This window comes from Protomyctophum parallelum (assembly GCF_964188405.1).
Source record: "Protomyctophum parallelum genome assembly, chromosome: 6".
NCBI classification, from domain to species: Eukaryota; Metazoa; Chordata; class Actinopteri; order Myctophiformes; family Myctophidae; genus Protomyctophum; species Protomyctophum parallelum.
Window position 1 is genome coordinate 12,905,408 of NC_139701.1, and position 12,554 is coordinate 12,917,961.

Sequence of the window (12,554 nt, forward strand, 5' to 3'; positions counted from 1 at the left end):
CTCTGTGGTCTCACATTTACACTGGAATGTTACTCTCGCAGTGACAGATCTGCGGTTCTGCATGCATGGTTCCGGGGTTTTTCTGTTTGTTTTGTGAGGCGAGTTTTGAATCAGTCACAACCACAGAGCTGTGACTGTACAAACACAGAGTGTTGACATGACACCCTGACGGATACCACCGCATGTACCATCCTAAAGATAAAGCTGTTTGTAGTGACAGGTGGCCTTATGTAAACTTGTAGTCCAGACTGTACTGTACATGTGCTCTACATATACGTTACTGTATTTCTTTTCCTCTTCTGAATGGATTCAGCTGTGACAACTTAAGTCAACAGTTAGAATACTTTACCACACATATTAACAGGACAATACAACATATCAGTTGTGTTTATATATATTGTTTTTATATGCACATTGTCAGTGAGCTTGTAGATCTGCTATTTTCAAAGGATTTATTACACATTTGAAAACTTTACATGCACAATTAGTATTTTACTTTTGGTACTTTAAGTACATTTTGAAGCCATTACCTTTTGTACTTTTACTGAAGTAAAAGTTGAATTCTGGACTTTTACTTGTAACAGAGTAGGCTAATTTCTATACTATTAATACTTTTAGTAGTTTAAGTAAAAACTTTGAGTACTTTTTCCACCACTGCTGTGTTGTTGTGGTGAGTCCCCTCCTGATACACATATGATGTGTTCTGTGAAGACATGAAACAGAACAGAACACAAAGTATCAGGACCTGACAAGTTCTAATGACACCACGGCCAATGTTGAGAAAGTCACTTTCAAAGTAAAGAAGGAATTCATGTCTATAATATAGACATGAATTATATGTCCACTGCATTTACATGGCAATATATTATTTAATTATGACGTATTTAGGACAGCCCAGTTTGTTTCTAGAGCCTGGAGTAGAAGACAATCCCAGCTCTTCAAGTAGGTACATGTGTCTCCTGTCACAGGCCTAATGGTGTATTTTATGTTATGGTATTTTATTTTATTTTATGTTGTATATTAGGCTACTGTATGTAATCTCCTGCCTCGTAAGGATCTGGAGTGTCAGTTTGGTATTCACTTGATCATTGTTTGCAAACCGTCATGTCGGTTTATTGTAATTATTTATGTAAACTGTAAAAAGTGTCCTGTAAGTTTTAGTTGTTAACGTTAGTTCAACTTAGAGCTGTAATGCTCCATCATCCGTCTGCTCCAATCAGATCTGCGTTACCTTGTCCGCACCCCTTTATAAACGGTCCTCACTTCCCTTCGCTCATCTGTGCTTCCGTTCAGGTAGCACACAGACACGTTCGAGAGCTCACAGCTCACCTTCTTCATTCGTCATTTCCATCCAAGTTCAAGAGTCAACAAACTCCTCCACGGCCGCAGCTTTCATCCCAGGACACACCGTCGGGTGTTTCGCCAGCGTCCCAGGCCCTGCATGCCTCCATCAGATACAGTATCATTCTAATTGCTCGTCACTGCTATTTATCCACCTGAATGGTTCAATCTTCAAAACAAACGTAACTGCTAACAGCCTAATTTCGATTCCGTTCCGATGCTGCCTCCGCACTAGCCACTTTTTACCCTGCTTGCTTGCTGCTGCTCAGTGCTTTGTATGTCGTGCGTTGCCGTTACAAGGCTGCTTATGCTGTATAGTGTATACTGCTGCTAATGCCTCATGCCACCAGTCTCGCACTGCTTCAGGTGGCGTCTGGGCGATCATGCATTAAACGTTGCTTTCACGGCAGTAAGCTACTGGTCATCCTGTGAACGTAGCATAGATCAGGCTGCAGGTCTAAAATCATACACGGCGTTTTAGTTCGTCCACAGTGTAGAGTGGCGACACGCTTTGTCTAGTTCCAAACTTTTTGTTCCTTGGCGGAACTTTCCCCCGAGATAGAACGAGCACTTCCGCATTCCATTGTTGCCACGAGAGTCAACACTAGTGTAGGCTCGAGGATCGTTTGCTTTTGCCTGAAGGCTGGCGTGCTTTGATGACGCAGTGTCGTGATGCGCCAGTGTTGGCTGTGATGAGCTGTTGGATGGAATAATAATAAACGGAGCGACCGGTGGCGTTCCAATGATAAACTCCTCGTCATCTATCCTTATAAAGAGAGTCTAAAGCCTGCATTTTCTTCTAGCTGCGGCCGGCGCTACACTAGCGTCACCACTATCGTATCTTAGACTCCTAGACTACTCTGAGCATGTCCGGTGCCGTCAGGTTGCCACGTCCGCTCATTATAAGCGTCTCAGGCTCGTTTTATTTAATCACTTACCAGGTGGACGCCGTTGTTTAAACCCACGGTTCATTCGAAGCACCCTCAGTGTTACATGTTGGTAAATTATCTGACGCTGTCGGATCGTTTTCATAATGATTCAAGTTAGTTTTCGTGACTTGTTTTGCGGACCTGGCGCTTGTCTCCTCCAACATGGCAACTCGGTGCCCCATTCATTCATGCCCCGGCAATCTACTAGTGCTCCAGATTCTTTCTTCAATCATGTGGATTGTGATGAGATGTTGAGCGTAATCGTAGGAAAAAGAAAAAGAGAGAAGAGAGAAAGGGAGAAAGAGAAAAAAGAGAAGGAGGAGGAAAAGAAACAAAGTAAAAAGAGGAGAAGAAGAGAGAAAAGAGAGGCGTGTGTCAGTGTGAACACGTTCAAATAGCTGATCTACAAGCCGTGAGCTTTACAGGTCGGAGCTCCCACTATCAGCTCAATAAGTCACATTTTGCTGTGGTTTATTCCCGGGTTTTCATTCCATGTCTAACCCCCTGATCGACGTTAGACCCTCAAGAACGCTCCATTATTACATTGTCAATGAAGGGAAAATGCTTGCCATATTGTCCCTCTTTACGCCACTCTGTTCCTATCATTCACGGCATTTAATGTTCATGCCGGCACCGCTCGTTCACTTGACCTTTCACCACCTAGTTAACTTGAGCTAGTCCATCTGGTATTCCTCTCCTTTCACAGCAAATCTCAAATCTGCTGCCGCGTTTGCACATTGTCGTACCTCGCCCAGCAGATATGGGAGTTTTTCGCCACGGGTCACGTTCTCAATCTCCAGTTGTAATCCGTGGGAAGTACGTGTCTCTGATGTCTCGGTTCAACACATGGTTAGAAAGCGTAGCTCGCTTTCCACTTCATTCACGCGCAGTGGGCGCATAGTCTGTCTTCTCTCAGGATTCAGGTCCGCCTATGTCGACCTTCTCGATGGCGAGACCGTGCTCACCGAGCCGTACCTAATTAAGATTTTCTCTGTTACTCACCCGTCAACTGCATTGTTTCTCCCGTCAATTAAGTCTTAATATTCTACTCTCACTCCAACTGCCACGTCGGTCCGACCATACTAACTCCATGCTTGTGCCCCTCCTGTCCAGCTACCTGCTCGGCGATCATCAGGGAAACGAGCACTGTTCACGCATGCCTGGAAGGCCAGGTTCCCGGCTAGGCCTCAACACGGACCCCCACCGAGCTGAACTCGTCAGCCATCCAACGCAGCCTAACCCCAGCAGCAGCCACGCACTGCAGCAGCCAAACCCAGCCGGCAGCCACGCACCGCGACAGCTAAACTCAGTCGGCAGCCATGCACTGCAACAGCTAAACTCAGTCGGCAGCCACGCACTGCAACAGCTAAACTCTCTGGCAGCCATGCACTGCACCAGCTAAGCTCGACAGCCACGCACCGCAACGTCTCAACTGCGCCGTAATGTCTAAACTCATAGGTAACCACCCACTCAACGTCTCAAACCACTCACCTCAACCCATTTCCGGGCGGGAACCCCTATCGGTATCTTACCCCCTCAGGCCGGGAACCCATACAGTACGTACAGTATTCAAATGTAAAATTTCGATGCTGCTTTATAAATATTTGAAGTTTTTCAGACACCTTAGGTCAGGATTCAGAGGCGTTTTTAGAATCCGCCTTAGGCCTAAACGGATTAAGCCATAACCTATTCACAGCCTCCGTTGCTCGGAGAGCTCAGGCCACCGTGCTACGCTCCCACTTCAGTTTTGGGGGGAATTCCAAGCGGAATAGTTTCCCGCAGTCGGCCATATCACTATTAATAATTTCGGTTCCACGTCCACTGCGTCAGCCATAGCCCAAGAACCTATGTTCGTCAAACCTTTCCCCTCGGGTCTGCCGCGTTCGTCAAACATCACGACGCCCAGTTTTCGCTCGATGCCCAGAGATCCATGGCGTCTACTAGTCCGGCACCGTGGTCAGGTACCTCTCCTCCGTGCTCCTCCCCCTCCACGTTAAGACCAGTTTCTTCCCTGCTACTGCGGAGACCGTCCTCCTCCTCGGCCGTGAATGCCGGACACTTCCGCCCCACGGAAATCCCTGGACGGGTGCTGCACCAGGATGTCTCCGTGGTACTTGACACCAACCAGGATGAGCACATCACCAACGAGCATCCGTACTGGCCATTACCAAGTATAACAGAGAAGATAGCAGTGAGGAGACTAGCTGGTCACTGCCACCGCCATCGAGAACTCCCGGCCAAGGCCGCACCGCGGGAACCAACGCTGGGCGTCGATCGAGAGGACGTCCCACACCTTCCTAGGCAGACGCACTAAAGAAAGATACCGGTGCGGAAGCGCAAAGGAGCTGGCCAGATGTACGAAGGACCGAGATGACCGGAGTCGTCGTTGGAGGGCTCGTCTGAGGTCGTCGTAGAGAGTTCGCCTCCCATCTCCGCTCGCTGCTCCTAAGATGTGGTCTCCCTCCTGACCGCTATACTCCAGCCACTCCCTGAGAATCGGAGCCGCCACCACCGCTGCTGCCAGCGGCGTCTCCGTCCTGATCCTGCAAGCCTCGGGCCACTGGTCGTCCTCCGCCTTCTCCTCCTACGTCAGACCTTCCTCCGCCTCCGTGCTCGATGCCCAGAAGTCCATGGTGTCTTCCAGCGCGGTACCTACATTGACTGGTGGATGTGTCGGGTGGCGGGTACCTCCTCCTCTGCCCACTTCTAAACATGTTCTCCCTCTCCAGGACGCCCACTCACTTCCTCCAAAACGACGGTCGACCCGTCCTCCGGCCACGCAGGCCTCCTCCGTCGGGAGTCTCCCTGTCCCGCCAGGCGAATCAAATTCTCACTCACTGCCCTCTGTCGAGAGGACGCCTGCTAATCAAATTCTCACTCACTGCCCTCTGTCGAGAGGACGCCTGCTAAACAATCATTCCATTCACGTTTCATTCATGCCATGCTAACCAACCTTACTCTCATCCCAAACAGACTCCGCCGGCAAACGATTTCCGGCCAACCATCCAGAGGCTCGCTAACCATCGGGCTGTTCGCCTACCAACCATACCTACTAACCATTCTCCCACAAGCCCCTTCCGCAAAGGCTCCCATGTCGGCGGCACCAGCCGTCGTGAGGCTCCAATGGCGCGGGGCCTTCCTGACTCTCCCACGGATCCCTTCTCGCTAAAGGCCCCGGCTCGTCGAGGGAATCTCTCCAACATCGTTTGTATAGTCCCTTCCAGGTAAACCTTAATTTACTCCTTCCTCCAGACGTTTGCACCATTCCTCCAGGCGCGCACTATTTAATTCCTTTTGGGGGGCAGGCTCAAGAGCCCCCCCTGCCTCCGCCAGGCAGGATCCGAACCGAGGCTCTGGTCCGTCCCCAGGGGGCCCACGCCAAAGCTCCTCCACTGTCTCCTCCTCATACTGTCATCATTCTGTTATCATTCTGTATCATACTGTCAGTCACTTCTTTGTCCATTCACTCAATCCCAGCTCCATACTGTAATCAATTCATCTGCAATAAATCTCACCTCCAACCTCCACCCTCCGTCTTAAGTGTAAGCTCGTTAAGAGTTGAAGTTTTAGTTGTTAACCTTAGTTCAACTTAGAGCTGTAATGCTCCATCATCCGTCTGCTCCAATCAGATCTGCGTTACCTTGTCCGCACCCCTTTATAAACGGTCCTCACTTCCCTTCGCTCATCTGTGCTTCCGTTCAGGTACCCGCCACCTCCCCGACGACCGCCCAGCAGCAGGCTCCACCAGGTCGGCCCCAGGGGGGCAGGCTCAAGAGCCCCCCCTGCCTCCGCCAGGCAGGATCCGAACCGAGGCTCTGGTCCGTCCCCAGGGGGCCCACGCCAAAGCTCCTCCACTGTCTCCTCCTCATACTGTCATCATTCTGTTATCATTCTGTATCATACTGTCAGTCACTTCTTTGTCCATTCACTCAATCCCAGCTCCATACTGTAATCAATTCATCTGCAATAAATCTCACCTCCAACCTCCACCCTCCGTCTTAAGTGTAAGCTCGTTAAGAGTTGAAGTCCATATGGGCTGGGCTTCTTCGGAAGCATGCACACTTAAATAAAGAATCAATCAATCAATCATCATATATGCAAATGTGAACAAATTATTATTCAACTTTCAAAAAACCCACGGTCAACAAAAACAAAATATTTGCCAAAAGCCTGTGTGAATATATAGGCTTCAGTGCTATACTACCTGATTTAATTGTTGCTCATTTAAATATAATTGGTATTTCATAGAGACATTAGTCATTTCCCAGTTGTACAATGTGGCAGAGTAGCCTTCATACAAATTATAATGAAAAAAAAATCAAAGAGATTCCATTAATAAACATTCTTGTGTTTTAAGAATTAGTCAAAATTGCTTAAATCTGCTATTTTCAGTCCCGGGGAGACATCACATTTATTTTTTGGGTCTAAGTTTGGGAACCACTAGCCTACATTACTATCTATTCTGTACCATTGTACTCACCGCATGCAGTTATAACGTCACCTTAAAATAATGGCCTAAATCATTTTTTGAGGATTTTTTTCCACCTCTGGTAACATCGCAAAAGTCCTTTGAGTAAAATGTCCCATCTCAAGAGTGTAATTTAGGCCAAAATTCAGGTTTAATTCAATTTAATTCAATTTTATCCTCTTATACATAACTGACAGAAAGTGTTATTTTTATGTTCATATTCATAAATTGTTATAAACATTTTTGGTGAAATGATTAAGAAATGTCATATAGTTTTGTTTTGGAATTATATTTTTCCTGAAAGACCTGCACTTAGGCCATTAGTTTAAGAAGGTGACAATAATATTATAGCTACACTGTGGTAATGGGAATGTAATGCACATGGTAATCCCAGTTGTCATTAAGACAATACTATGTTTTTAATAGACGTTGGACTAATAAGCAGGGGTCTTCAATATGTCTGTACATGGACAAAGGTGTCTGTGGCACGACTTGGCTTTGTCCGTGGCAAATTTTACATTTTGTTTTTAACATAAGAATGTTGTAATTTTGATCATAAGACCCAATTACTGAATGTCAGTGAGTCTCCAGGTTTTCTTCATGATATGTATGATGTATATTTATGTGTGATTTACTATGACACACTATGGCACATTATCAGTCTGCCACTATAGGCTACAGTGGTTCTCAAACGTTTTACTTTCAAGGACCCGCCCCATAACTCTGGCATAGTGTACAAAATGGAACAACATTGACCCATATGGGTCAGTGGTTTTCAACCAGTGGTCCGGGGACCACCAGTGGTCCTTGAGGAGGTTCCAGGTGGCCCCCAGCCAAATGATGGAGAGTTGGTAACCAAATGAGGTCCCTGCACACAGAGCGCGTTTTTCAGATTTTTAGCTGCGTTTCTCCATCAGTTTTCCGGAAAACGCGTCCAGTGTGCAACCACCTTTACTGTATATACTGTAGATCTTTAACTCTTGAGAGTGTAAAATGAAACCAAATGGACCTGTATGGGTCCATTTGGTTTCATTTAGGTTTTTTTTCAGTCTGAACAATTAGAGAATGTAAAATAATTGTTATTTTTGATAAACGTTTGCCTGTTAGTATCTCTTCTATGCCTGGTACCAACATCAACACTGCATGGAATCGTGGACAGGACACAATCTTATCCAAGGACAACAAAATATGTCTTGGCTAAATCTCGTCAAATGCTGGTCTGTGTGAAAAGGGTAATTGAAAACCACTGATAAGAGACATTTGGTTCCATTTGTTTTTTTCCCCCCCAAAATAATGTCCACCACAATCCAATGACCCCTCATAATATAAGCATGCGTTTTCATTGGGAGATGTACAGTAGACTATACTGTACAAGTATACACACATGTTGGTGACAACACATGCTGATGATGCATATATAGGATGGATCACACTGTCCTGTGACTTACGAATGACATGTCACAGAGTGACACGTCCGTGTGACCGCACCGCAGTTGCCATGGCGACTCGAAGACGGAGATCTGCAGGGCCAAATCGGGGGGATCAGGGGAGAGGACCACCATTGGCCCAGCTGGCTTATGCTTCGCAGAGAGAGAGAACATCCAACAATACGTAAGATAAATACAAATGCCTCAAAGTCAAAGATGACGAGAGAAAGAAAGCCACACACACACACACGTTACACGCGTTGCACACACTCACAGCAGCACCGAACAACGTCTCATTTCTACTGCCGTTCTTGTCCTTGCAGCGCTTGTTCTGGAACCAGACTCTGATGACCCGCGGGCTGAGGCCTGTCACCAGGCCCAGGCGCTGCTTGGCTGCAGGGTCCGGGCGGGGGGTCCTGGAGTTTTAGGGTTGACACAATTATTACATATATGCCTAATAACCTTTTTGAGGGGCGCTAGCCCTTCCCCTTTCATTCTTGCTGATACTTTAGTACAAAGTACACATTTTATTTAAAAAAATGACAGTAATGTCTTGGTATATTTCAGTTATTTATCATATCTGCCTATGTGGCATTGGCATTGGTCATGAGCACGAGTATATGACTTATTTGTACCAGTAGGGGGCGCCAGAAACAGAGAGGGATAGTGCAAGAGAGAGAGAGAGAGAGAGAAAGAGAGAGAGAGAGAGAGCGAGAGAGAGAGAGGTGGGGGGGGGAATTGCACCACTCAGTTCACACGGGTGTGATTTTTTTCATTACGAAGCCTAAAAGGCAAACAGAAATGTAATTTCTATTCATAATGTTCCAATTTCCAATGGCCATAAGAACACAATTAAATCATTAATCACAATTATTTGTGTGACAATTAATTGTCAACTTCAATGTGTCAATCATGACAGTCATGCAGCGCTACCTGGAGTAGCAGGTGATCAGCGCTCTCAGCTGGGACTCGTTGAGAACGGTACGAGCTGGAATAACTCTCCCGTAGCTTTGGACAGACCACAGGCCCCTTCTACGTCGTCTGTGCCTCATTTTGAAACTGTCTATGAAATGACAAAGATAATGCAAATACATTAATTACATAGATATATTTGTGTGTGTGTGTGTGTGTGTGTGTGTGTGTGTGTGTGTGTGTGTGTGTGTGTGTGTGTGTGTGTGTGTGTGTGTGTGTGTGTGTGTGTGTGTGTGTGTGTGTGTGTGTGTGTGTGTGTGTGTGTGACATTATGCAAAGTAGCAGTTATTCAGTTTGCTTTGGAGCTGTCAGAATTCCCACATAACATCAGGTGGGAAATGGCAGCCGTCATCATCGGAACAGAAATGACAGCAAACCCACTAAATAAAAGACTAACACGTCTAATAAGGTTCTGGGTCCCATGTGGAACTGAGGGATCATATGAATGACATAAAGGGAACTCTTGTTAACCTTTTGTCCCGTTCCATGGTTAAGTGCTTTCTGTGGTGCATGATTGGATTGTTACGAGGCATCGTGTTTTAAGTAAAACTATCTCTTCGAGCCACACTGTGAGGACAATAAAGGCACAACACATGACATGGATGCTGTCAGCCAAGTACATATTTAATTATTTATGTGTGTCTGTCTGTCACTCTGCTTGGCGTGACTCTGAAGTGTGTGTGTGTGTGTGTGTGTGTGTGTGTGTGTGTGTGTGTGTGTGTGTGTGTGTGTGTGTGTGTGTGTGTGTGTGTGTGTGTGTGTGTGTGTGTTCGTGCGTGCTTGCATGCATGCGTGCGTGTTTTGATTGTCCCATTTCACTAGTTCAGTATGTCTAAGAAATATTTTTGAAAATAAGTATATTTAGGGCTGTATATAGTCTGCATTTTGTAATAAATAAATAATAGTGAAGTAAAAGCAAATGATTTGCCTCTGAGAGGTAAGGGAGTCATTTTAAGTAAGTATTCAAAATTGGAAATACCCCAATAAAGTAAAAAAAATAAGGTCATTTTTTTTACAATGTACTTACTTTCCACCACTGTCCAGGTGTTCTTACTTTGTGTTTTCTGCAGTACGTTGTTCTCTTTTTTACTCTGTTGCTGTGGAGTTGTGTGCTGGCCTGCTGCTTGTGGGCCCTGCATCACACTGATTGGTGCAGCATTATTGTTTTATTTCACAACACAACATGCAAATGCACAGGACCAGAGAGAGAGAGAGAGAGAGAGAGAGAGAGAGAGAGGGGTGTAACAAGTGTACAAACGTTTTTGGGTAGAAACAAAAAAATAAAACTAATAAAAAAATAAACTAAAGTATTTTCACAAAATAAAACCGAAACTAGAAACCCCACAAAACGAATCAAAACTAAAATGAAATGGAATGTGGCACCTATGACTATATATGCCTCAGTACGTACCTGAAAGAAGTGCTAGAGCCCTGTGCCATTGGAATGTGCCATTGGTCACAGTCCACCAGACCTCCTGGGTACCCACGCTCGTCACTCCCCACATGTTGAACCATGGACTCTCCATAGGGGCCTCCACATCCAACAGAGGGCCATATTGTGCCCTGTAGACCAAAGACTTCACTGCACTCTAACACCACTGGAATTACAGGAAATGTACAATTCACTGGATGGCTTTGCTTTTTTTTTTTTTACCTAAATGTTTATCCCATGATTTTGTAACCAATTGAGTGTCAATTATCTAATGTAATCCTGGGCTCCAGGTTGGCTCCCTCCGCCAACCTGGGGAGAGCAATGGACTGACCTCATACTTCCTTCTATTAGGGCATTCACTTCTAGTCATTTTTACTAGTTGACTAGTTGCCTAGTTTACTAGTCAACTAGTCGACTAGTTGTTTAAATACCTATTATGTAAAAAAGAAAAGAAAGAAATTGTACATTTAAAAACTGTGTACATTGGTGACTATAACTATGAGGCCTACAAAATCGGGGGGAAAACAACTTTTTCTTATCAACTAGTCAACTAGTTCCAAGGTCGACTAGTGGATTTACTAGTTGACTAGTTGAATAGTCGACTAGTTGCTTAAAGCCCTACCTTCTATGCATGAGGAGTCCAAGCCGCTTCTTTTCACCTGACAGGGGGGAGTTAACCTGCGGTTGGACGTAGCACATGGAAGGAACACGTTATTCCAACAGTTACATTTCCCCTCCATCAGGCGCCCCGGCTGGCCAGGGGGAGGCACTTTAGAGTTCTTTGCTTTTTTTGAGTGGTGCAACCACTCCTTTACGGAGCTATGTGTGTGGGTGGCTGGCTGGCTGGGTGGGTGCGTCTGAGCACGAAAACAGCATGGTTGTTTTTCACCACCTGTGCGCAACCTAACACACACACACACACAAACACACACAATTTCGGGTGTGCCAGTACAGTACAGTACAGTACAGTACAGTACAGTACAGTACAGTACAGTACAGTACAGTACAGTACAGTACAGTACAGTACAGTACAGTACAGTACAGTACAGTACAGTACAGTACAGTAGAGGAACCCCCACACGGTCACTCTGTCATTTCTCAACCGTTTTGGACGCGGGGCGGCACCCTGGGTACGTTCCTGTGGGTCTGGAACTCCGTGTGGTGCAACTCCGTGTGGGGACCCCCACACGGAGTTGCACCACTCACTTCACATGGGGGTAGCTGTTTACAAGCACTGTAGCATGACACTCTCATAGTGTATATAAGTTACATTTGTACATTCTCAGAGTTAAGATTTCACCCTCAGGAATTTACTGTGTAATCTTCAAATCAGGGGAAAAAAAACATGCTCCTACTTACAGGTGCTCGGAAAATGTTGGTCCAGCATGGTGGCCGTCTGCTGTGGTCTTCTGCTGCAGGTCTTCTGAGCCAAAATCAGCTGTTGTCAATGAGTCGGATCCCGTCTTCCAGTGGGGGCTGTCCTTTATCGCTGGTTCATCAGTGCACATTGTGCAGCAGATTGTGCGCAAGAGGAACACTGAGGATGAACCTCCTGTTTTTATACGCGCACATGGAGCCCCACCCCTTTGGTCATCAATGTGATTGTGAAGTTGGGGTTGGCGTTTGAAAGAAAGGAGGAGGATATATAGGGTGCTGGGAGCAGATGGAGAGAGCTGAGGAGACAAAGGGACATTGAATGATGTCAGGCAGCAAGAACGTCAACGTCGTTGTTTCCTCTTGTTCACTTCAAAGATGACAAATCAAGAGGGTATATTTGTCACTCACTCGAGTATGAAATTGAAAACCTTGTTTGATTGTCACATGGTGCACGAGAGCATTTGTGGCTAAAGGTGGCCCTTATGGGTTGAAGACGTGACATTGCTTGAGTTGTTTGCAGTGGTTCCCAAACCTTTTAGCTCAAGACCCCAATCTTTTTTTTTTGTCTGGGACCCAAACTATTGGAAAATAGCAGATCAACAAGCTCA

General features: G+C 45.9%; 1 protein-coding gene across 1 annotated transcript; it reads right to left on the reverse strand.

The window, feature by feature from the left end:
* Positions 1-589: 589 nt before the first annotated feature.
* LOC310859850 (uncharacterized protein) lies at positions 590-10,652 on the reverse strand (the record flags this gene model as incomplete). The annotated part of the gene is made up of 6 exons (XM_083766617.1): positions 590-703; positions 8,187-8,318; positions 8,440-8,581; positions 9,099-9,228; positions 10,165-10,280; positions 10,549-10,652. The coding sequence occupies 6 exons, from the start codon at positions 10,650-10,652 to the stop codon at positions 623-625; spliced, it is 705 nt and encodes a 234-aa protein (XP_083622743.1). The 3' UTR covers positions 590-622.
* Positions 10,653-12,554: the final 1,902 nt, after the last annotated feature.